Source organism: Heliangelus exortis, chromosome 2 (assembly GCF_036169615.1).
Source record: "Heliangelus exortis chromosome 2, bHelExo1.hap1, whole genome shotgun sequence".
Lineage (NCBI taxonomy): Eukaryota > Metazoa > Chordata > Aves > Apodiformes > Trochilidae > Heliangelus > Heliangelus exortis.
This window is the reverse complement of record NC_092423.1, coordinates 20,295,105-20,321,905: the sequence shown is the minus strand read 5'-3', so window position 1 is coordinate 20,321,905 and position 26,801 is coordinate 20,295,105. Positions and strand designations below refer to the sequence as shown.

Sequence of the window (26,801 nt, the reverse complement as noted above, 5' to 3'; positions counted from 1 at the left end):
TCCCCCGCTTGACAAAGCTGAAGTACTGCTGAGTGGAATAAGATAGTGGGCTTTGTATTTCCACCCTGTCTGCAGATTTCTTCGCCAAGGCGGAGCTGGCCTCGAGCCCTCCAACTCCCGCCCCCCCAGCCCTCAAAGTGCTGTCGAGTGAGAAATCCCGGGTACTCGTGCAGGATGCACCTATGCAAGAACCTGCAGCACGACACTGAAACGAGTCTGCTGTTTTTAAACGCTTTACTATACGTGAAAGACCTGAGTGCTTTGGTAACCACGAGCCCTTCCCAACCGTAAGGACGGCCGGGGCCAGACACAGCCACCCGGCTGAACGACACCGTTACGGTGAATAGTAAAGAACGCTGCCAGCTCCCACTTCAGGGGCCAACACTGCGGCGGGGCTGCTTGTACTCTGAGCAGGAGACGCGCATACCCTGCGCACTCGCCTCCCTTGCAGGCCAGCTGCCTCTTCCCCGTCTGTGCACGATCCCAGAAGCCTTGGCCCTTCGTAAGCCTTGAGAGAAAAGCCCGAGCACACCTCGCATCTCAGCACGGAGAGGCGCTACTCGCACCCCTTCATCCTCCTCCGCCCGCTCCCGTCTGAACCCGCTGAGGCCCACCCGCCGTGGGCGTACGTGATGATGCAGGGAGTGGCGTAGAGTGACGTAGAGCGACGGCCCATACAGGCGTTGGGGCGGCCTCTGGCGCCGTTGGCCGGTGTGGGGCAGCGCCTGACCCGCGCGCTCCGCCCCCTGCCGGTCGCTGCCCCGGGGCTGCTGAGGGCTCTGTCCCCCCGGAGGGAGCACCAGAGGTGCCGCTGGACGAGCCCTGGCTGCCCCGGGAGCTCGGTGGGAAGCCGAGGCCAGGCATGGGCCTGATTTTCGCCAAGCTGTGGAGTCTCTTCGGTAACCAAGGTGGGCGCGGGGCCTGAGTCGGCTGCGGGGAGGTGGTGTGGGCAGCGGGCTGGGGATGAGGGGGGGGCGAGTGGAGCCTGTGGAGCTGAGGGGGCCGCGGGCAGGCGGCGGAGGCTGGAGGCCTGTTCTGGTCTCTGGGCTTCCCCAAAGGACGCGTTAAGGCGAAAGTTGGGCTTTTCTTTGTCCAGCGCCATGAGCTCTGGTTCCCCAGCGCCTCATGCTCGGCGCCTCTTTGTTTCTCTAACCGAGGTGGTCCCTTCGTCTCCCCTTTCCCCAAGCACTTCGTTTATCCCGGGCAGCCCTTCAGCCGCTGTGTTCCGGAGTTCCGTAGAGCTCTGAATGCTGCTGCCTCAGACGTGTGCATTCACCGTTGCAGCGGCTGGAGCTTTGATAGATGAAGACCATGTTTATTTTGCACTCCCTGCATTTTTACATCAAAGTCTGTTATTTTTGCCTTTACTGTCAAGGAAACCCCACCAAACTAAAGTTGGGGCCGTTGATGTAAAGATCTGTTTGGGGCTTCTGGTTGTTTTTTTGTTTGGTTGGGTTGGTTGGTTTTGGTTTTTGTTTTGTTTTGGCTTTTGTTTTTGTTTATTTAGGGGTTTTGGGGGTTTTTTTGTTTTGGTTTGGGTTTTGTTTTGTGTTTTTTTCTTTTGTGGGTTTTTTTGGGGGGCTTTTTTTTGTTTTGTGGGCTTTTTTTTGTTTTGTGGGTTTTTTTGTTTTGTGGGTTTTTTTGTTTTGTGGGGTTTTTTGTGTTTTGTTTTGTTTTGTGTGGTTTTTTGTTTTTTGTAGGTTTTTTTGTTTTTTGTGGGGGTTTTTTTCTTTTGTGGGGTTTTTTTGTTTTGTTTTTTTTCTTGTAAAGATGCTGTTTAACTACAATTGGTGACACAAGAAAATCACTTTTCAAGGCAAGGATAAAAAGGTCATAAGGGGATAGCTTTCCCTTCCCTCCCACCCTCTGCCTTATGACTCATGCTCTCTCATACAGAGTTTAAAACTTGTGGCCGCACTACCTTTAGCTCAGGAAGTTAATATAAAAATAGAAAACTATATTTCATCTATTTATTTGAATAAATCTGTTTATCCATCTTTGGTTAGCAAAAAAAAAAAAAAAAAAAAAAGTTAATAAATTAATTGTTTATATTGTTTTTCTTGTTGCCCTGAATCTGGAGCAAGCAAACCGATGTTAGTGTCTCTTTTCTCGCCAGGTTTCCAAATGCACGCTTCATTCCTACCTGAAAGTTTCTAAAAATATAAACTTTTTTTGTGCAACATTTCATTGCCCACACACTTTTGCAAGTTTTGGAAAGCAGGTACACCTGGTGTCCCATTAATAGTCTTGTCACTGTTAGTGCACATACCCCATTGTAATTCTGTAAATACTAGAGCAAAGTGTCAGTGTGTGTACATATTAACTCCTATATATCAAGCTGGCTTGTCCTGAGATGGGAGTGGGAGAGAGATCCATTCCATTTATCTTTCCCCTGTGTATACTATCCCACTATATCCATCATGAAGTCTTCTAAAAGAGTCTTCTGGATTTGTTGTTGGTTTTGTTGATTTGAAGAGTCTTACTTCTCTGAACTGGAAAACCTATTTCATAAGATTCAAGTTTCCAGCTGTTCTTTGGAAAACTAATTAAGTGCTGTCATGATTTTCATAAAATACTGCGATCTGTGATTCCTTTTCTTTCAAGAACCACTCTAAAGAGATATCTATACGAAGAGAACTGATAAGGAGATAATTTCTGGTGACTTCGAGTGTTTGTCTTTACGTTACCTTATGATAATTATTTTCAGGAAGAAAGGAAGAGAAACAGTTTGTTTTGGTTTCTATTTTTTTGTTGTTGTTGTTGATTTGTGCATGAGGACACTAGATTACATTGATTCAGTTTCATTAATGGAAAACATCTTTGTTATGGTGTATTAATTTCTGGAAGGAAAATTATTCTTCATACATTTTAAGTGTTATTGAAAATTCGTATCACAGTTAAAATAAATGAGTCAGTACCATGAAATAGTTACCATTTGGTTTTCATCCCAATGAGAGTTTCTGATGTGTGTTCTGATCTTGTTTTGTTGGTTCTTTTTGGCTGGGTTTGTTGGGAGTTTTTTTGTACTCTTGTGACTGTGGAGAATGAAGTGAGTTTCTTTTCATGGCCAAAATTCATTTCCCATCCTAGAAAATTATCTTCAAACAATTTTTTTACCCACTTATTTATTTATATAAATATTATACCTACAGTTTATACCCACAATTATTTTACCCACTTATTATAAATTATGTGACTATTTTCCTCTAAGCAATATTAATACTGTGTAGTAATTCCTGAGTTTGTTTTGGTTGCTCTTCTATTTTTATCAAATGTAGACAATTTCTTGGAGAATTCATAGGCAGTCCCATGAAGGTGCTTGTTGAGGCAACTAGCACAGTAGTTCACACAATTATTTTGACTATCTGAAGAGGAGATATTACAAAGACACAAAGTCTGTTTGTGGTGCATATCATCAGTTCATCAGGAGGTAGTCTGAGTTGTGCTGATACCCTGAAGCACTTTATACTAGCAAAATGAGAAGTTAAATCAAGCAAAGATTTAGAAAATGCTATCTGTCTTCCATCAAGCATAGGGGAAAAGGTATGAATAAGTACAAGATGATACAGAACAGGAAATTGTTGACATTTCACTCGAGTATTAATTATGTACTGTGGTTATGATTTACATAAATGTGAATAATTTACCTGAAAATGATGAATCTGAAAGGTATTTAATCAGTAATGTCTGGACAAGGTTAAAGAAAAATTACTGGTGAGCTAATACCATTAACTTGCAGGAAGAAGATGGGTAGCTTTCTGAAAAATTCACATTTTAGATGTTTCTAACACACCTAGATAAGCCCTATGTGTTTTTAATGCCTCAGGGTCCAGTGTTATTGTGCAATGTACAAAAAATTAAGTTCATTCAGAGTAATGTCTGCCTGGTGGCAAAAGTTTAGGTACTTTAGATCCTACTAAAGGACTGAATGACACTTTATGAATTTGTGTATCATCTTTGATACTTTGCAATTTGATTCTGATACAATGATTTCCAATGGTAAGGTACTAGAAAGAAGGCCAAGAGGCTTGACCTATTATGGTTCTAAATATATAGAGAAATAAGTGCCCCTTCACTAATGTGAAATTGACCTCTTCCAAGAGCATTTCTTACAATTTGCATTAATCTGTTTTAGCTCTATGACTTGAGTGGCACCTGTGTGTTCCTGCCAGGGAGTTGACTTTGTCTTTCATGCTTCAACTTGCTGTATGTGTTGCAGCAATTGTTCCAGTTGGTTCAGTCCATCATGGTTCTGGTTAGCCCATTTTTGGCATACTCAGACTGGCTCCTGGTGAAAAATGTAATGGTTAAAATAAGTATTGTGTGGCTTTGACTTGAGATGGGAACTTTTTAGACGGGGAAAGCTTTAGCTCTTTTTCCTGCTTCCCTGGCAGAATGCACTTGCTTTTCCATTGCAGTGCACCTTCTACTGTCCAAATGTGTTACGTGGGATTATGGAACAAGAACAGCTGAAGTGCACAGCAGTTTTAAAGAAACTGAGTGATGCCTGTGCTACTCTGAGTCAATGACTAATGAAAGAGAGGAAGGCTAACAGTCTCTGCCCTGAGCACAGTCCATCAGGGAATATCTATTGAGTTCTGTGGATATGTTTGGAAGGGTTCATTTCCAGTCTGAGTTTGGCAGTAGTCTTTAAACAGTGCCTGATTTTGTTTGTGTGGTGGTGGCTGCAGTGGTCAAGACTGTTCCAGGGCCTTATTTACTCTTGTTTTCTGCTCTTCATGCCTTTTCAGTGCAGAGGTTTAAAGCCTGAAGTAGGAAGGATTAAAAGTATTTCTGTCTTTCAGCTCTCAGTATATATTGTCTCTTAATCAAGTAGTGGTTGAATGATGTGAACTTTATTTCTAAGCCAGTTGTTTTTCTTATAAGTAGACTTTTTTCTTTTTTCTTGCTGATGGCTTCCTGATTATTTTTCCTTATTTTTTTGAAACCAATAAAAGTATTGCCTGGATATTGTTTTCATTTTAAATGTTGTGCTCTGAAGCCATTTAAAGTCTAATTGTAAAGTGTCATAAGTTCATATTGCACTTACAGTAATTTTTAAAATAATTTAAAAGTATGTTTAAAAAAATGGTCGTTTTTAAAGTCTTTTTTAAGCCGTGAATTGGTACTCAAAACACAGATCAGCCAGCTTGGAAAGGACCTCTGAGATCATGAAGTCCAGCCCTTGATCCACTACCAATGTGGTTACCAGACCATGGCCACATCAGTCTCTGTTTAAAAACCTTCAAGGACAGAGAGTACACCACCTCCCTGGGCAGCCCATTCCAATACCCTCACCCTCTCTGTAAAGAATTTTTTCCTAATATCTAACCTAAACCTCCCCTGGAAGAGCTTAAGTCCATGCACTCTTGTCTTACTGGTAGCTACTTGGGAGAAAAGACCGACCCCCACCTCCCCTGGCTCCAACCTCCTTTCAGGGAGTTGTAGAGAGTGACGAGGTCTCCCCGGAGCCTCCTCTTCTCCAGGCTGAACAATCCCAGCTCCCTCAGCCCTTCCTCAGGGGACTTGTTCTGGATCCCCTCAGATCCTCATTGCTCTTCTCTGGACCTGCTCCAGCACCTCAATATCCTTCCTGAAGTGAGGGGATGGCACAGTCTTCTAAGCAACATGTAGTAGAATAAATAGTGTAGCAATTGATGTATTGCCTATGTTAATACAAAGCTGAGTAAAACTTACTGATGGAATGGTAAATCAAGTACTATCAAGATTGCTCTTAATGAAGCTGTAAGAAAAATCCAGAAATTAGTGTCAGCAACCCTGACAATTATCAATGCCTTATTCCTTTTTGTCAGTATGTCTGATAGCTAAAAGAAGTTCACAAATCTGTATTTTAAATTTCTTTGGATGACCATTTGGTGTCTTCCAGGTTACTCTGAATAAATATATGTGTGAAAAAAACCTCATAAGAAAAAACTAATGCTAAGTCTAAGTCAAGGTGGTTGAACTTCTGTAACTCCGGGGATAACTTCACTTAGGCTTGCTGACAGTTCCCAGATTGTACTGTCAGGTTATCAGAGACCATTATCTGGAAAACGAAATAGATTTTACTTCCTCTGGCTACTGAAGGCTACTTTCTCCCTGCAACTCTGGAAAGAAAAGATGTATTTAAGTAGGGGTTTTTTATGTTTAAAAGAAGGCTGTAAGGCAGCTCTTAGCATGCAGAATGAATCCTTGTATTGAAATGCTTTGTAACTTGAGTAAAATGCTGGTCCTCTTGCTTCCTCTTCAACAAACGTCTATATGCATTCTGTCTTCAGCCTTGAAGCCTCCAAGATTGTTGTTATTTGGAACTAAATGTAGGTTTTGTTTTTCACAGCCTGAAAAGTATTGGTCCCCTTCCCAATATTCATTTCTGCTTTCAAGTGTGTTGGAACAGATTTGCTCATCATTAAAAGATTCAGAGTTTTTTATTTGTAATTTTAAAATTTATTTTAATTTTGTAATACTTGACTGCCAGGATATTTTTTAACAATACAATATAAATAAGTTTTTTTTAAACTATCTGCCAGGAATAGTCAATATAATAATTCTTAGAATTCTTTTCAACAGTAGTCTGATACTGCCTTACTTTTCCACTTGCATATGCTTACTTTTTCTACTTACTCTTCTTTGCTCTTTCTACCTGATTTATAAGGACTCTGCTCTTCTCCTCTGGCAGCTCTGTTATGTATTTTTTTTTTCTTTGCCAAGAACATGGTGGACTGGAAAAGATATGCATGAATACAATCCAAACCAAGCTTGAATGCCAGTGAAAGGGAGAAACGTGGGTTAGTCTGCAAGTACAGAACACAGATAAGCCTAAATAACTGCTTACGGCTTGCTCTATAATTGTCATTTCTCTTAAACATAGCATCTATCTTCTACTAACTGTTCTTGCAAAAACATATGAATCTTGCTAAAATTTTCTTCTTAGTTTGGCAGTTTTTAAGTTCACATTTTTCCTATGCCACACATGTACAATTAAAAAATTCTGTAATCAACCAAACTAGACAGAAATTCATCTCCTGAATGTTTGTAATTGAAGAGTTTTCCATTACCATAGATGACATTTCTGAAAGCAACTGCCATTAATAACTGCTATTTATGAGTTAATGATCCTTTCATCTTATTATTTTCATCCCTAGATCAACATTAATTAACACTCGGATGACTATTTCTTGTTTATGCTTACTCAGTTACTGCATAAAATACCATTTGACTACAGAGTAACACAGTTAAGATGTATTTTTTTTCCCAATTAGTGTTGAACCATTCACACTTCAGTGGCTTCAGTCACCTCAATGGGGATTTTTGTTTTCATCACTTTTAAGTAGAATAATACTGTTTCATCCAAAATTTTTTTTTCATTCATTCTTAAGTAAAACACTATATTCTTATATGAAGGTGGTAAAGAGCATGTAAATGCCTGATTTACATTCCTTTTCCTTTCCTCCTTGAAAATAGTTTAGAGTGAAAGTAGAGTCATCATCTTTCATGCATCAGTTGGCCATATGGCTTTTCTTAAACCAACAGAATATTTCTTTGTTTGAACTTTGTAAGCCCTTTTTAACTGAATTTGAAGGAGATGGACAGTCTGTGTGTCATAGTATTAGAGCTCAAAGCAGAGATGATTTGATGCCATTTATGTATAGGGATAGGATATTAATTATTGATGCTGCCTCTTTAAGGGGCTAAAAGTATTACTGGATTTAAAGCCAGGAAAAGTTCTTTTCTTCAGATATTTTGGTAGGATGCAGCAGTAGAGGAAATGATACAGAAAAATGGATTTCAACATTTACTAGGGCTGTATTGCCTTGCAACACTGAAAGTCCCAAGCAAGAGATTGTTTTATTAAAACCACTTTCAGTATCAAAAAGCTTGGGATTTTATACCTGGATTTCTTTTTAAAAACTAAAACACTTTAATTCTTCCTTAAACCGTTTACCTTCAGGCAAAAAACCACACCAGTTTGGTATTTATGATCGATCTTCTGACCTTCTAGTAATTTGGTATAAGTCTTGTAGATTTAATGCGTATTGCAGAGGAAATCTTTAAGCTGTGAACCATGTTTTGCTTTGGAATAAGTGACCTAGATTTTTAAATATTACCTCTTAAAAATCAAGTCTGTTCAGATTTTTAATGCAAGTTTTACTTGTAGTGTCGTCTTGTACATTTTCTGCTCGCAAGTGATTTGCTTCTTTTTTTTCCTCTCAGTAAGCACATCAGTATCTTCTAACCATTATATTTACTGGCAGCTTAAAATTATTTGAAGGCTTGCCTAGGAAGACTTAAGGAACTTCTGGCTTTGTTGAATTCTGTTTTGTTTTGTTTGATTTTGGTTTTGTTTTGTTTATGCCTGGAAAAATAATATTGCAGCATTTAGAAGATCACTTTTCTGTAAATTGGACTTTTCAGCAGGCCAAGGGACGTGGTATTTCTCTTCTGCTAAGCACAGGTGAGGCCTCGCCTGGGGTAGTGTATCCAGTTCTGGACTTCTCAGTACAAGAGAAACATGGACATGGTGCAAGCCCACTGATGTGCCAGAGGATGATTAACTAGAGCAACTCTCATAAGAAAAGTCTGAGAGCATTAGTGCCGTTTAACCTGAAGAAGAGAAGGCTCAGAAGGGATCTTATTAATGTATAGAAATTTCTGAAAGGAAGGTGCAAAGTAGACAGAGCCAGGCTCATCTCAGTGGTGCCCAGCGACAGGACAAGAGGGCAGTTTGAAACATGGGAGGCTTCCTCTGAACATCAGGAAAAACTTTATCACTGTAAGGGTAACTGAGCACTGGCACAGGTTGCCCAGGGAGGTGCTGGAATCTCCATCCTTTTGCAAATACTCAAAAGCCACCAGGACACAATCCTGGACAACTGGCTCTGGGTGGCACTGACTGAGCAGAGAGGTTGGATGAGATGACCTCTGGAAGTGTTTTCCAACTTGAACCATTCTGGGATTTTTTTGTTTTGTTTTATTTTGGGGTTTTTTTGTTTGTTTTTTGTTTTGTTTTGGTTGGTTGGTTGTGTTTGTTTTTTTTAAGTACAGAAATTGCCACCTTGGAATTTGTGATCGATTCAAAATACAGTTTCCTCTTAGTTTTTACTGTACAAATGATGATTTCTTAACAAGTGGTTCTTACTGAGCCTTGAATGTTATTAAGCTAATATTTTGTGCAATCTGTGGCTGTTTGGTGATTTTCTTAAGATGCTACACTGCTGTGAGTTATGTTTTTTCATTGTACTTTTAAAATAAAACTAGGTATTTATTTTAATGAAGTAATCATGTTAGTAACCATTCCTTCATGAAGACTTCCAGTACTCTAGTGATTTTTTTTTTCCTGTGCAGAAGTCACCAGTATTCTGTGTAAACTAGTGAAATAAGACAAACTATCAGTTGCTTTCTTCAGTAAGGGAAAGTAATTAGCCATGATAGTAATTATTGCCATTTCCAGTAATTTGTTGTTGTCTTTTCTATGTATATGCAGAGCACAAAGTAATCATAGTGGGACTTGATAATGCTGGAAAGACTACTATTCTTTACCAATTGTAAGTATATGAAGTGTTCTGATTTTCTGTTTACATTCTAGTGTTTCCAACAGTTTAATCATTGACAATTCAACTTTGTGACCTGGTTGAATTTCTAGGGTTCTAGACATCAGTTTGTACATTAATAGTATTATCTGTTCTAAACAGAGCTAATATTTACATGGTAAGTGAAGAAACTGCATTGTTTTAAAATTGAATTGTAAATTGAGTAACAAAATTCTACATCTAGAAATATACAGAATTGTTCATACAAGTGAACTGCAAATTTTTGCCATCAAAGCTAATATTTATTTGTAATGATAGAAATAATCCTGTCATCAATCACTGAAGTGATTTTTTTCTTTTTTTTTTTTTATTAGTGGAAATCCTAGCCACTATGCAAAAATCTATAAATGTTCCCAAATGTTTCCTGATTCCAGCATCTGAAATTTGTGGTGGAGGATTCCTTAGAATAGTATTTCATCTTTCCTGGGTCCTACCTTAAGCATTTTCGATAGCATAATTGCACTTGAATCTTGCCAGCGTAACATGAATATCTGTGATAAATTCAAGAATGTTGGCAGGAACATAATTACTATTGTAATTGTGGAAAATGAGGAGTGTGCAGTGAAATTACTATCCACATATTTGGATATGAAGGCAGCAGAGGATTTTTGTCAAAACCACCTGTTAGCAGTTTTGAGGTAACAAAACTTAAGGGTAGAACTGAAAAATACTCACCTGTGTAAACAAATGGACCTTTAAGATTTGTTTTAATACTGAACTACTTAATTAAGTGCTCTGTTAAAATTATGATTTATATTTTGCACAGCTTAGCATTTCCTTTCTTTGGCATCTTTAGCAACTTCTTTGAAACAAGTGCATTTTAAATATCTGTTACTGTTCTTTAAAAAGAAAAGCCTCTTAAGACACAGATGCTTATCCATTTGTTGTAAACTTTTTATGTGCTTATTTTTCATTGCTGGTGTCTTTAAGAATGTCTACAGACTACTACAAAAGCACACTATAACCTTGTCAGCCATGGATTTTAGTCCAAATTCAGACTGAACTAAACTTTTTACTAAAGAAATGATTTTAAATATTTATTTTTATAAAAATTCAAATCTATAGGCTTTTCAAATATTTCTAGGTTTTAAATCTTGTTTGATCAGTTGCACATACTTGCTTTTTCTAACAAGAATTTGTTATAATTGAGCTGGGACAAGCCTTGTGGATTTTACTGGTCTTTATTGTGTGCTATTGTTTCTTTTAGCTTAATGAATGAAGTGGTTCATACTTCTCCAACCATAGGGAGCAATGTAGAAGAAATAGTGGTGAAAAATACTCATTTCTTAATGTGGGATATTGGAGGACAAGAATCATTACGGTCATCATGGAATACCTATTACTCAAACACAGAGGTAGGAGGAGCTGCTTTTAAGGCTGCAAATTCAATAAATTAGTTTTAAATTATATTATTAGGAATATTGGTGGATTTTTTATAACAGCTTTTTTTTTATATATATAAAAAACTTTAAAGCTCATCAGCTTGTGGCTTTTACCATAAGGTAAAGTCTAACTGTGTAGTACTGATGAGGTACTGGTAAAGCTGCCATTTCTGGAAAGATTAGAGTAGAACTCAGAAAGAGTTGTCTTTCTGGTTGGGTTGTTCGTTGTTTTGTTGTTTGTATTTTTTATACCAGTCTTCTTGATGCTGAAAGATGATCAACAAAGCGTTCATATAAATGCTCCGTGGCCTCACTTTGAGACTTTTACAATAATGTAAAAGATTTTAGATTTCATTTTTTACTATTTCTACTAAAAGTAGAGATCCCTTGCAGGCATTACTCATTATATAAATATGACATGGTCCTGTAAAATGAGGTTATCTGCCCTGTTTTGAGAGAGGGGGACTAGATTAGAGTGAACCATCCCAGATAGTGAGAAACTATTTACTGAAAGCTTGGTGGTGACATCTCAACCTTCAACTCTAGTATTTTAAACTTATCTTTCATTTTATCTAGAAAATTGTGACTACAACTAAGACACATACACTTGAAGAGACTTCTGCCAACATTAGTTAGTACAATAAGTTCTTGACGTGTGTCCATGGAGAATCTTCTGTTTCTTAATTTGTGGAGATACACATATTGGGTTTTTTATATTCTGGCTAAGATTGTAGTCTTACAGAAAGGATGTTGAGGCAGACTGTCAGATGGAGGAGAGGGAGAGGGGAGACAGAAGGGAGAGGAGAGGGGGGGGCTCGCATGGTTAAGTATTGGGGGTGGGGCAAACAAGAGAGTTAAAATAAAAGTTTCTAGAGGGTGGAAAAGTAATAAAATCTGGGAAGAAAAGTGGTAGGGTATCTCAGATTAGTTTGATTTCCTTGTTTTCCTCTCCAGTGCAGCATGTGTTAACTGTAGCACTTTTTTAATTTTTGGGTTTTTGTTTTTGTTTTGGGTTTTGGGTTTTTTTTTTAGTATCCATATAATTTTTATCAGATTATGCTTGCTCTCCCTACTAGTTGTTCCCACCTGTGATGCTTTTAGTACTGCTTGGATCACACTCTGAGCAGAGCAAGTGTTGAACACTGGACAGCTATTATGTTTATGTATCTATAGTATTGTGTAATGCCTACAAACATTTACTTGGTTATTATGTATTACATAATGCCGTGTCTTTCTCCCCTTTAGTATAAGGCTGTAAGATAGAATGTACAAAAGAAGGGGCAGAAAGAGTGGAATAAAAGTAGTAATTTTTATTCCAGTGACAGTTTGTTCCTATGAGAGACCTGATGTACCAGACATAACAGTGTCTCAGGAATCACAAGTGCATGGCCATGAGAATGAGGAAGACCTGTGTTAGTAGTCTCTTGAAAATGTGCTTTCTGTAATTGATACTCTGTACCTACATACTGTACTGTTGTTTTTCCCCTTAGTTCATCATTCTTGTTGTTGACAGCATTGATAGAGAGCGACTTTCTATTACAAGAGAAGAACTTTATAGAATGCTGGCTCATGAGGTATGGTGGGGAGTTGGGATAATAGTTTTGTTGTGAACAGTCAAATAACATTACATGCTATCCATGTTAGCAAAAATTATACTGTCACAAAAAATTTCTGAGCCTAAGTGTTCATGCATGTTGGTCATGTTTTAAGCCCATGTAAATTATAAATGGACGGGAAAATTATGATGAAGTAATCTAGTAGGGCTTGGTTTATTCTAGTCAAATCACTCTTTACTTTGCAAATACTAAGCTTTAAAATACTTTAAACTTTATATTAATGTAACTGGGTGTTATTGTTCTCCACCACTCTTACCTCTTCTTTCAGTTAAATGCTTAAAATTTCAAGGAACTGTTCTAATTTTTTTTTTAATTTTAGAAAGTAAGCAAGTCAGTCCTTGTTTTTTGATAATTGGACTCCTTAAAATTAAGGCGCACACCTAACAGTATGGATAAATTTTCAGTTCAGTTTCTTTCTGGTTTGTTTTTGGTTTTGGTTTTTTTTAAGTTTTATTAGTCTGTGTTGTATTGAGTTCAACATTGGACCAAAACCCTCCAACATTAATATCTATATTGGATCATCTTGAGTACATTAAAACCTTCCGTGATCATTCTCCAGCTAAATTAGTGTAGTTTTCAATGTAAGTTTTTTCCTTTGTTTTTGAAGTAAAATGATGTAGTAAAATGCAAGTAATTCTGCAAAGTTAATTTCTCTGAGATTTGCATCCTTTCAAAAGTGACTGGTGTACTTTATAATTAATATTAATGTGGTTTGGGTCTGGTTGTAAGGAGGAAATACGCAACCAAAAAGGTGGGAAGGTGAATTTTTTGTTGTGAAGTTTTCTTATGTAATTTTCCAGTTTTGAGTGTTAAAAAATCTTAGGAGATTTTTTTTAGAAGATGATTGTGCATCAAGTCGGTAGGTTGTTTATTCTTGATGACCTGGGTTGTTTATTCTTGGTGGAGAAATAGTCTCAAAATTTAATAGACATATTTAAATATGTTGAACATTTTTAATTACAAATGTCGGCTTCTTGAGCATTGCATTTTTTTTACACTTCTGCATTGCTAAAACTTTACATCCCAGTCTTTCTGATCACTCTGTGAAATATGGATTCAACTCTTAATTTGTTTTGGTTTTTACTAAAGCTGCTGCATTATTATTAGAGCTTTCTTTTTTGAACAATAAAATAAAAACTTCAGTAGCTTTTTTTAACTTGTTTAATGAAGTTGGAAGTATTTTCAAGGGAATGATGTCTTAGCAGGCTTTTCTATTTGAATAGTACCTAATGTGGATTTTGGACTGTTTATCCAGTAATAATTCTGCTATCTAGATGGTTTGGAGCTTTATGAAATATTTTAACAAAAAATTAATTATTTAATGTATGAACTGCAGCTGCAAAAATGTAGTTGTGTAATGCTTTATAATTTGATTCTCTGTGGTGGAGAACACTTCTGACTAAATTGGGTTCTTTAGTCTTAATGTAGTTCTAATTTCAATATGCTAGTTTTAATGCATAAATGTTTTAATGTTAAAACTCCATGCTGCTGTGTAATTGTAGATTAGCTTGAAGACATTTCTTTTAAGAACTTCTCTTGACACAATAGCCTTTTATTTCATTGTAATAACTGTTATGAATACTCTAAATTACTTCTAGGATTTACGGAAGGCTGCAGTTCTCATCTTTGCAAACAAGCAGGACATGAAAGGCTGCATGACAGCTGCTGAGATATCTGCGTACCTCACCCTGAGCTCCATAAAGGATCACCCCTGGCACATTCAGTCCTGTTGTGCTTTGACAGGAGAAGGGTAAATGCTCACTGCTTAGTCTGGTAGTAGGTGGTAAAGGAGAATACTGATTTAGAAGTAGCATTCACTTCTCTAGTTTAGCGAAAACAAGCTGGGGTTGTTTGTTTTTTTTAATTGAGTCTTTGTTCTGTATGTTTCATTCTAAAAGTTAACTCTGCTTTGCTCCTACCAGTTTTGCCAGTGTTGCTTTTGGCTATTTAGTTTTTGTACTAACTTAGATCTTCAAATGACTTGGCATTTGGAGGAAGGTAGAAATTAATGAATATGAACTTTGGTTTAGAAACATTGGCCATCCTAGGCTGCTGCTTTCTTATTTAAAAAAGATGAGTAATTGGAATACTGTGATAGTAGGGAGACCAAGCAATAAAAAAAAAAAATATCCTAGAGTTAGATCACTGAGCTGAATCTTCCTTGAGAAGATCTGACAGAAGTCTAGGGAGATTAGCCCCATATGACTGAAGCAAGCTCTCTTGGATAGCTAAGTGATGACATTTTTCACAATGTAAAGCTTATAGATGGCATAAACTAGGTAACTAGATCCCTAGAACATTAAAGGAAAGACTGTCTTCTGAAATGCACAAATTTTACATACAGATGCAGAATTAATGAGGAAGAAGATTAGGTCCCATGCATTTTTAGTGGTGAATATAAACTTACTCTTAATTTTGTAGTGAGATTTTGGAATTCTTGAGACATTGCGAATTCTGTCTGGGTACCTCTTGTCTCCTACTATTAGTATGTAACAATCTAGCTTTTAAGTCAGCAGTCTTTCATGGGAAACTTGAAGAAAAAAAAACTTACTTGGTTCCACATACCTACAAGTTAGCCTGTTAAGAATAGTATCTTTTAGATTTACAAGGAAAAAAAATACGTAGTACCAACTGGCGATAAAATAGCATCCTTGACCATATTTTTGTGCCTAAAACCTTAAGCAGACTTAATTTAGAACACTATTTACTCTGTTCAAGTTTCCAAATTCCAGCTGATTTTATTTATTTTACGTAGACTATTTGAATACAAAAACTAGTAGAAAATATTTAAAATATGTTGGACTAGAACTAGTACTGATACAACATCTCTTGTCTTCCAGATTATGCCAAGGCTTGGAGTGGATGACCTCCCGTATTGGAGTGAGATAGCTGCCTTTTTTTTTCCCCAAAAGAAGAGACTTCTATTTATCCTGTGAACATGTACATTTTTCTGTACTTCTGGCTGCTGATGCAGTGACCATGTTTAATTTATATCAGCCAACGCTCAAACTGTGCTTGAATCAAGTGCAGCTGAACTGAAACACAAAGTATTTTCTTAACATTTTTAATACACTAATCTTCAACTGGATGAACATATGTGAACCTGTTTTTAAGTATTGAAATTCCTCTGAATATGTATTCTGACTCTTTCAATGACAGCTTTTTAAAATCTGTTTTGTTGTTGTCAGTATTTCATACTTCTTCTTTCTAAATAGTTTATAAAACTTATTAACATAAATGAGCACAGTTTCTTTAATAATGAAAAAGTAGTGAGTAGGTTGACTTTGCTCTGGCATAGCTTTAGCCTTAAAGGATAACTATATCTCCATCTGGGCTTTCTGGAATATCAGTAGAGGTCTAACCAGCATGGGAATTAATAATTATGAATGCAAATTTTTAAATGCTGAATGAGTTAGTTATAGTTAATATTGTGGTAGCATTTAATCTCGTATATAAATGAACTTCTGCCTTAAAAGAAATCTACTTCATTCTCATATTCTCTGGTAAGTAGTTCTGGGATACAATTTTTTTTTTTTTTTTTTCTTTTACTTGAAAATACATCTCTGTACAGTGAGTAAAATTTTGTAATTAAGTGCTGGCTTAGTAATTTAGAACTTGAACACCTTTTTCAAAATAAACCTCTTGGTAATTAAATTTGGAATCATGGCAGGCAGTGTAGACTTGCTGTAATGTGTTAAAATTTTATATGCTGTGTTCATGAGCATTCTTCACTTTTTAGTGAGAGTGAGGTTCTCTAAATGAATGCAGAATCAAAAGGGAAGCCAGATTTATAAACAGAAAAAAATCATGGTGCTGTGCCTATAGACTTTAGAGTGAAGCTAATCTTGACATGTATTTACCTACTATCAAATAGGTTTTCAGACTCATTTGCACATATTTTGCCTTAATTTTTGGTTTTAGTCTTATTTGCAGGAGCAGAGAAGTTAGATTAATCTGAAATTTACGATATGGGTATGGAAAAAGAAGAGAGCTTTTGTTTGAAAAAAGAGGTGTTTAAAGATTAACTCTTAAATGAGTTTGAAGAGGATGAAGTTTGATCGGTGAATAGAATCTAAAGCTATGGATGAAATTATTGAGAACATTAGATGCCAAAAATGCCCTAAGACATCCACCAAGTGACAAAAAAACCTATTTTTGCAGACCTAAAAGCCACATAGAGTCTGTTTTTGGAAAAGTTTTGCAAATTGACCATAGGCCTTTAATGACAAAATGGTTTTGATAAAAATTGTTTGGATATTCAAGCAATTGGATATTGATTTTTCATTAATAAAATTTTAAGTTTCAGAAATTTCAATTCAATTCCATTTTTATTTGAACAAAACTTAATGAAATTTTAAAGTATGAATAAAATTGTTGGTATGTTAAAAAGAAGGCTTTGACTATATATGGAATCAATAATTCGTTGAATGAATTAAATATAATAATATTAATGCTGGTTAGCAAAAGTCACATTTAGGAGAGAGTCCAGTCAAAATGCTCATAAAATAATTTCCATTAGTAAAAAGTAGTGCTTAAAGAGAAATGCAAGACAAACTTAAAATCTGAAACTAAAGCTCGTTGCTCCAGTATTCATGCTAAGAACTATTCTAATGTGTGACTAAGATTTGTTTTGTCCTTGGGCAAGCAAATTATAAGTGATGAAAATAAAATACTGTGATTGAGGTTTCTTGTTTGATGACTTGAATCTAAATTGCAAACAGAAATTACTATTTTCAGGTTTATTTTTATGTAATTCAGAATGTAGTCCTGAATGTTTATAAAAAGTACTATCTACATGTAGAGCCCTTTTATTGCATTGTTTAATATTTAACACCTTCCAGATAAAAACATTCATAAATGTATAGTTTGGTTACTAAATTCAGTCTTATCTGAAGTAATACATGTTTCTTCAACTAGAAGGAAATGGTTCTATTGTAGTCCATGCAATATCAGAATAATGGAAGTCCTATTTTAATTCCTTAACACCTTTGAGTATCTTTATGAAAGGAAACATTCTTGAAAATGGCTGCAATTTTTATCATATATCTACTTAATTTTCTACAACAGTTTTCCATTTGTGTTACTGGTTTGTTCACAGCATTTTTGCATTGGGGTTTTTTGTTATTTGTTGGTGAGTTTTGTGTGTTTTGGTTTGTTTTTTCTTTAATGCTTGGTGTGGAATTTTGGCCACCTTTGTAGCCTAAAAAAGTACTTTAATCAAAGTGTTTTTTACAATCAGGTGCTTTAGAACACTGCATATTTCTTTGCAGTGCCAAGTATGAAATATCCTTGTTGGTCTATACGTAGTAAATTGCAATGTAAAATCGCAAGTAGTTTTTGTGCTTCAAAAAGAAATGTTTTGCATTTAATATACTGTTGACAAAGAACACAGTTAATCAGCTTTTCAGAGGAAATTAGATGTAAGAAAACCTTTAAAAACATTCTCAAGTAAAATATCACAAAGAGTTTTCTCCTAAATAAACCATTTTAGTCAAGATGCAGAATACTGTAATAAAGTAATCAATATACATGCTATAGTTTAATTTATAAAATCATAATCATTGTGCTAAAGTAGTGCACCATATTTTGAGTGGCATAGTTCTGATTTGGTTAGCAGCCTTGGTGAGCCTGCACTTAAAAGCAATTTTTGTCACACTTGGATCAGGTTGGCAGGATCTGCTTTTTGTAAGTAGTGTATGCATACTTATAAGTTCTCTTGCTTAATAGAATTTGCTTAGTTTATTTAAAAGGGAATTATGTTTTACAATACAGTTTGTCCTTCCCTAGTGTATATGTCTGTAAGCTAACAGTTGTTACTAAGTAGGTCCTGTGATAGTTTTAATGTTTCCCTCCATATTAATAATTTTAAGACCAAATAAAGCCTTATTGCATAAGAACTAGAAAAAAAATCAGCTGGCTTAGTGAGTGTACTATCTTCTGTATCTTTTTTTGTCCAGCTAACTTTTATCTACTTTCATAATATATAGGAAGTGAAAACTATTTACTAAGTAAAAGCATATTTTGAGACTGTAAAAACTTGGCTTTCCTTTTGTACCATTTAGCACATTACAATGAGTCATTTGTGGTTGAGAAGGAAAGTTTTCTTCCCTTTCTTTACCCTATAGTTCACAGGTAATGTATTTGCAAATGTTATCAATTTGTTATCAAAGTGTTATCAATTATAATCTCATATGCTGAATTTTTAAAAAATTCATTTGCTCATTGTAAACTGAAATGCTCCCTGTAAAACATGCAATTTGAATTTTTTCCAGTTTTGAAAATAAACTTGTGCAAAGTAGTAGTCATATCACCATGTGGATACTGTAACAGACATCAATATAAGAAATAAGAAAAAAAAACCTCTGAAAAAGAAACTGTACTTTCATTTGTTCTTTGTTTTTTGTAAAAAAACAAAAAACCCCAACCAACAAACCCCAAACAAAAAACAACAATAAAACAAGCAGGGAAAAAGAAACTTCAAAACAACAAGCTTGTGAGCAAAGCATGACTTGCAGACAAATATTTACAGACAGATGAGTAATTTGTGTTGAGTTCTGAAAATGAGGCAAGTATAGTCAGTTGAATTCCTGTTTTTCTGTTCAACACTTTTTTAAGGATAGACTTTAAATTGTAGATACTTTTTCAGTGTCTTTGCACAGTGTGGTAATTACCTGTTTCATTACGTTTTTTTTTTCCAAGAAACTTCGCAGGACAAAAGGGTTTTGAAGATCTCAAAGAAGGGATGGAGTGGCACAATAAGTATGTGCTTACATTTGCATGCTGTTACCTAGATGTGATGCATCTTGCATCATAATACACCTGTAACACTTAAAATTGCCTTCCAGAAATCATACTTTTTAACGTGTTTTAAACAGCCACAACAATAATTTCACATACTTATAGGCTTTTGTTTCCTAAGTTAAGGAAATGATAAGCATATGTTAAACGAAGAGATAAATTTGTAAATACATACAGACAAATTATGGAATTTTGAGTAGTTCAGAACTTGTGTAAGACTACACAAATGTCAGCGTAGAATCTGACATATCATACCTTTTTTAACAGAAAAACAAAGTTATATTGTGTCAGCTTTCATGTGCAAAGAAGTTCTCTCCTTTTGGCTGAATCTGACTTCTTAATGAAATAAATTATAAAAGTGCAACACTCAATGTGTTTGAGAGGTCCCAAGTAAGTATTGAAGGCTTTTTTCACTGCTCACAAGAATGTTGCTGGCAGGTTGCAGTAAGGGTGTACCTTATCTTAGTCTCTGTACTCACTGTTGAGGGTCAGGATTAAGAAACAAGCTATCTTGATTTCTTGATGGTGCCTTACTATCTTGCCATCCTGGCTCTAATTTCGGCCCTTGTCTGTTGTTTTTTTTTTCCCCCACTCCCCCCTGAGTTATTGTTGCCTTGTTCTGTCCTGTCTATAAATTCTGAGAAAGGCATGTGAAACACTGTACAAAAAAAAATAAAAAACACCAAAAAAAAGTTTTCATGCACTATAGGTTTTACCACATAAGTTGCATTTTCTTCATACAGCTGTCTTGCTAAATCTATTCTCATTTCACTGTTCTCTGCTTTTTATTACTTTTTTATTTATTTATGTAGTGTAAATACCTTCTCTCAGTCTGTGTTTATGTCTGCCCTCTTTCCCTGAGCAGTCTGTCTCCATTATCAATTGGGCATTTTTCATTGGGATTTAAAGAGTCCCCTAGATGCATGTTCTACAGAACGTGGATGACAGTCTTTGGTACAAGGGGACAGATTTCCTGAAGTTTAGCCAGGCAGGCTGTACTAATATTCAGGCTTCACGTCACAGCTTCCTCCAATACCTGTAGGTGCTAGCAGTATCCTCATTTTAATCCTTGCAAGTTCTGTATCAAATTTAAAACTTGCTCTTCACCACTGGGATTTTTGTTCTGAAATCTGCACTGCTGTCCTTATGTTGCAGGTCATCTTCCTTTTTTTCCTTTTCTGAGAATAACAAATTCTGAAAGTATAACATCTAGAGAGAGACTCTTGGTTTTGTTTTGTTTTTTTCAGCAGCAGTGTTGGTGTAGTGTCTAACCTTCTGTTTGTGGTATACAAACAAATACTTTGTTCCATTTCAAGAAATTAAGGTTTTTTATGCAGATCTCTATTGAGATGACTTTGCTTTGAAATTTCTTGCCTAGGTGATTAAGAGCTTCAGGGTTCCCAAGCAGGTGATTCTTTCGTTATTTAAACTCACTGCATACAGTAATGGAAAGAGGACTTGGCCATAGTTGGTCAAAATTTTGTTCTGTTAAATTTGGAGTGGGTCATCTTCCTGTTTTTTCCTTTTCTGAGAATAACAAATTCTGAAAGTATAACATCTAGAGAGAGACTCTTGGTTTTGTTTTGTTTTTTTCAGCAGCAATGTTGGTGTAGTGTCTAACCTTCTGTTTGTGGTATACAAACAAATACTTTGTTCCATTTCAAGAAATTAAGGTTTTTTATGCAGATCTCTATTGAGATGACTTTGCTTTGAAATTTCTTGCCTAGGTGATTAAGAGCTTCAGGGTTCCCAAGCAGGTGATTCTTTCGTTATTTAAACTCACTGCATACAGTAATGGAAAGAGGACTTGGCCATAGTTGGTCAAAATTTTGTTCTGTTAAATTTGGAGTGGGTCATCTTCCTGTTTTTTCCTTTTCTGAGAATAACAAATTCTGAAAGTATAACATCTAGAGAGAGACTCTTGGTTTTGTTTTGTTTTTTTCAGCAGCAATGTTGGTGTAGTGTCTAACCTTCTGTTTGTGGTATACAAACAAATACTTTGTTCCATTTCAAGAAATTAAGGTTTTTTATGCAGATCTCTATTGAGATGACTTTGCTTTGAAATTTCTTGCCTAGGTGATTAAGAGCTTCAGGGTTCCCAAGCAGGTGATTCTTTCGTTATTTAAACTCACTGCATACAGTAATGGAAAGAGGACTTGGCCATAGTTGGTCAAAATTTTGTTCTGTTAAATTTGGAGTGGGTCATCTTCCTGTTTTTTCCTTTTCTGAGAATAACAAATTCTGAAAGTATAACATCTAGAGAGAGACTCTTGGTTTTGTTTTGTTTTTTTCAGCAGCAATGTTGGTGTAGTGTCTAACCTTCTGTTTGTGGTATACAAACAAATACTTTGTTCCATTTCAAGAAATTAAGGTTTTTTATGCAGATCTCTATTGAGATGACTTTGCTTTGAAATTTCTTGCCTAGGTGATTAAGAGCTTCAGGGTTCCCAAGCAGGTGATTCTTTCGTTATTTAAACTCACTGCATACAGTAATGGAAAGAGGACTTGGCCATAGTTGGTCAAAATTTTGTTCTGTTAAATTTGGAGTGGGTTTTGATTGTGTTTGCTTTTTGTTTCAGAGGCATCAAATTAGCAAGACATCGCTTTAAATGTAGGGGTTAGGGAAAGCCTTTCCTTCTCAGCCTCTTTACTAGGGTGGAATTAGGAACAATACATTCTGGTTGGACACCTGCTTCCTTTCATCCCAGGAGAAGCTCCAACTTTGATCCTAAAGAAGCTTTCACGTCATTTCAGCCATGGGAAACATGGGTCTCTGATTGCTTTTTGTGAAGAGTGTTTGTTTTAGTGGACTGTTCCCTTTCAAGTTAATAGCGAAACAATCCAAACGGAAGAGCAGGAAAAAAGCTTGTTTGGATTTTTGTGTGTGGATTTGACTATGTTTAGCATTTATCTGAGTTTGCTATTCCCTGTTTTAGAGTCTGTCATGTAAAAGAGCCCTAGAGGCAACAATGAAGAGAGCAAATATGAAAAATTTGACCATGATGCCCACACCAGCAATAGGAGCTAGTGGCTTGAAGCAAACTTTAACTTTTTCCAAAACTAACTTGATAATCTTTCAATGTCGAGTGTTTCTATGCTTTGCTTCTTAGGGTAGAGCAGTAGAAAGGTACTTACTGCCTACACACAGTGTGGTGCCCACCATGCAGGCAGGAGAATGGCCCTCAGAAAATTTTCACTTCATGTAGATGATACATTGGAAAGTAAGTTCTGACATTGAGGTCAGTTTTCAAAATACCAGGTGTGATACAGCTGTGCTTTTTCTAACTTCCTCGTTTACTTCTGCATATGGTCTCTAAGCAAATGATTCCACCATTCATGTTAGATTTTTTTCCTTGTTATTTGTGCTTCTCTTCATTCAATTTGATTTTCATTTTGCTGGATAGGAATAAGTATTTCATGTGTAAAGTTTTATGTAACTGTGAAGACAATCCTCCATTTGCACACTGGTATGTGTCCCCTAGGTGGCAGGAAAGGATCACTTTAACGGTGCTAGACTTGTATTAACTCTTGTGTTTCAACATTGATATAAGGGATTTTAAAAATATCATGGTAAAACAAAGTAGTTTGACAAGCTAAATTGTGGGGACCACACCTAGATACAATGGAGAAAAAAAGTTTAATTACCAGTTCTGTGGGAGGAAAGCTTACATTGAATTTTGAATACATTTGAAATTTGGTTCTATAGCTTAAAAGCATTTTTTTCTTCATTATGGAGAGAATTATGTTCCACACCCTTCATTGTATCTCCATCTGAGAATGGAGATAAATACATCAGGAACTGTATTCATTATTTGTTAGTTTTTATAACAATCTCTTCCTACTGCTCATGATGTGCCTTATTTTTTGAGCCTTGTTTGTTTGACAGTTGTTTCTTTAAGGCTCTTTAAAATTATGCTGCTTACTACTACTTGGAAATTGCAAGGCAAGTGTCTATAGCATTTTTGATCTGGGACATTTGAATAGTCAGCTGTACCTCTAAAATACACCTTGCTGTGTATTTAGCTGTGGTGATGATTTGTAGTCTTTCCTATATACTTACTGCATGTGAAGGCTAAATTCAGGTAAAATGGCTGTTTTCTTGCAAGGTTAAATCATATCAAATGGGAAGCAGTGATCAAAATAGCAATGGTCCCAGTGTGCAGTACCACCCACAATTTTTCATTTCCCATCTCATTTCTGTTGCATTTTATGTAATTCTTGTCTGCTCTGAAAAAATGCACAACTCTCAGTATTCTGTACAACTGGTGTTAAGTGCTTATCAAAAATATGAGTATTATCAAAACTATATGAAATAAGAGAACTAGGGTATGTAGAGTGGTACCAAATGTTGCATGGTTCTTGAAAATAAGTGAAGTATCTGGGACAGTGCTTCCTGCAAGATTTTTCTTTCTCTGAAATTCAGATGGGGGTGAGACGAGAGACTAGATCAAGGATTAAAGTGTGCTGGTGAAATACTGCTTCTTGCTGAGGAAAGGTAATGGAGCAAGGAAGAACAGCATGGTGGTATGTCATCAGTTCTTCAGTAATTATGTCATTTAGATTGGGCTCTATGAATTTGATTTAGATATGATCATTCATAATAAGGAAAAAAAGCCATAGTGCTATTTGACAGAATAGGATGCCAGCTTTTATTAAGAAGTGTCCTACTGATGACTTTGAAGACAGAATTTGAGCATTCTTTGTACCTGAGATTTAGTTGCCAGTGTGAGTTCCTGACAAATGTTCATGATGACTTCCCTATGGTGGTGAAACGAGGATCTTCAATTGTGCTTCTTGCAGAAAAAGGAATTCTAGATTAAAGAAAGAAAAGGTACCTTTTTAGCCCAAAGGTTACCAAGGACGCAGAAAGGACACTCTGCTTTTTTTCTGCCAAACCCAGAGGAGGTACAACATCACATTCACCTATCTCGTGTCCCCCTGTTTGACACTTGGAGCTGCCTTTCCTCTGACTGTTGAACAAATTCAAATTTATTTCAAAACACTTCTCAGCTTATTTAGATTTAGCAAGTGACTGTTTCTGTTTCAGACCTGAAGAAAGGTGTGCTTTTTTAAATATTTTTGCCAGTCTTTTCCAAATATGAATATATTTTAAAAAAATACTTGACTAATATTTTTAGAAAAACACAAGCTGTAGATGTGAAGTTGTTAATTCAGTGTGTATGTATAATGTCAGTATCCTCTGACACCTTCCACATTAAACTGTTGGGCAATATTGAAGGAGTTTCAAGATTAATGGTGTTCACTGAAGATGGGGACAGACAAATGTGCAAGGAAGAAGCAGGAAAGCAACAACAGTGAGAGGATGCAGTTACACAATAACGAGCAGTGCTGTACATGAGCAAAATATCCTTTCTGTATTCATGTATTTCTGCTATTGCATGTTGGTTTATATTTGATCAGTTCATCCTTTTCTGGCTGGTCACTTCTCTATTCACATCTGGCAAAATTCAGGCTTCTTAGTTCTGTTTCATTTTCTTTCATTCAAACTTAAAGTTTCTGCCAGGTGGAATGAATCTGGAAGCAGGAAGCCTAGCACAAGGCAAGGGCAGTGCAACCAAAGTCTTTGCAGTTGAGGTGGTAGACTAAAATTAGTGCTCTATTTACAAGAAGAAGCAATTTTAGGAAGATGTCATAACTCTCCTGTCCCTGCTAGATCTTCACTTCATGACTTTGCATAGCCCAGTGTCATCTTAGTCATGGAACAATGTTTCATCTGCAACTGGGCAGCATATGGACAAAATTTAGAATTAATGTATGTAAAATACTTTGAAGTATGTGCAACAGATGAAAATCAATCATATAAATGCAAATTAAGGTGGACATATTTTATGGGGGTTTCGTGTAGTTCCCTTTATACAGGTTTTTATTAAAACCATTTAGATTATTACTATTGATAAGGGTATTGCCTAATAGTTAGCACTTATTTTTTATGTCCACAGTGAAAGTTACTGCTGACCAACCTTCATTACAGAAGACCTTACAGACTTGTATGTTCTCAAAGAGCTCAACTTCCATATCAGAAAAGTGGTGAACAGTGTAGGGCACCTGGGGAGGCAGTGGAGTTTGCAAGACCACAGTATTATTCAGCTCTTCTCTAAGGATATTCTCCAATATGAATGAAATGATGAGCAATAACTTCTTGAAACTCAATTTTTATCTGTTTCTACAGTGCATCTTTCACAGGAGGAACTTCTGTGTAGGGATTGCACTGAAGAGTTTAATAAATAAAACTTTATAGACAGCTGTTGGGGGGAGTGTGAGCTCAGCTGTGCTCAGAGTCGGTAGGCTGAGATCCCATTCCCTTTCCTAAACTTCTCACAGATTTACCAGCACAAGATTGTATCAGAACCACACACACTTCAAGATTTAAACATGCTTTCTAAGAAAGCTGACCATATATCTCCACACTCTGTTTTCAGGGGTGTACCCTTTCTTTTGAGGGCTGGATTATCCAGTCCTCAAAAGGTGTCTCCAAAAGTCTGCACAGTGGCTCCTGTGCCGTACAGGGGCATACGGTGCCCTCATTGTATCCACAAAGAATGAGGTGGGCCTGCCTCCAGATTTTGGTCTCCAGTGTTCTCCAGAAATGGCCTAATTACCTATGAAGACACTGGAAGTAAGTGAAAGGTACGAAGACAGAATGTAGTTAATTATTGCTTAAAATTTTCAGATGTAATCAATGGCGTTTTGGAATTAAACTACTGAAAAGGTGCTGTTCATTAGGAAAATGTCTACTGAGTTCTTGCAAAAAAATCTCGGAAAGCATTTTTCTAAAATAGTGCTACTAAAACTGATAGTTACTTCAGAAAAATCTTGGTAACCAGCTAACACTGGTCAAAATTCTCTGACAGTTTTTGTTTAAGTATGGCCATTTTCTTTCTTGTGGTTTTTGGCCTCTTGTTTTTCAAGACTGCACTTCTAAGAAATGTTTTCAATGAATAATTTAAGTGCTTATCAGTTTTTCATCAACTTTTCCCACATACCCTTAGAGGTTTTATTCAGTTGTATAGAAAACAGAGTGAAAGCAGAAAGTTCACTACTTTGACCAGAGTCAAAAAAGGAAATTGCTGTCAGATAGTGGGCTTGGAAATCTGTTATGCTAATCTCATTTTGAGAAAAAGGGGTTTTTAATCTAGCTTTAAAATTTGAATCGTGGAAGAGACCTCAAAGATCATCTGGTCCAACCCTTCTTATATTATTATTTATATATAGCCTTAATACCCCATCAAGCTGAGGCTTCAAGCTTTCCAAAGTGAGAGAACCACCACCTCCCCTGGGGGACGATTCCAATGTCTGACTGTCCTCATAGTGAAAAATTGACCTTCTCAAGACTGAACAGCCCCTGATCTCAACCTCCCTTCATATGGCAGGTGTTCCAGTCCTCTGATCATCCC

At 36.3% G+C, this 26,801-nt stretch overlaps 1 protein-coding gene across 1 annotated transcript; it reads left to right on the top strand.

The window, feature by feature from the left end:
• Positions 1–610: 610 nt before the first annotated feature.
• On the top strand, positions 611–18,893 carry ARL5B (ARF like GTPase 5B). Its single transcript, XM_071735107.1, has 6 exons — positions 611–908; positions 9,485–9,545; positions 10,798–10,945; positions 12,463–12,546; positions 14,187–14,338; positions 15,429–18,893. Exons 1-6 carry the CDS (start codon positions 863–865, stop codon positions 15,475–15,477), a joined length of 540 nt encoding a protein of 179 aa, XP_071591208.1. The 5' UTR covers positions 611–862; the 3' UTR covers positions 15,478–18,893.
• The last annotated feature ends 7,908 nt before the right edge of the window (positions 18,894–26,801 follow it).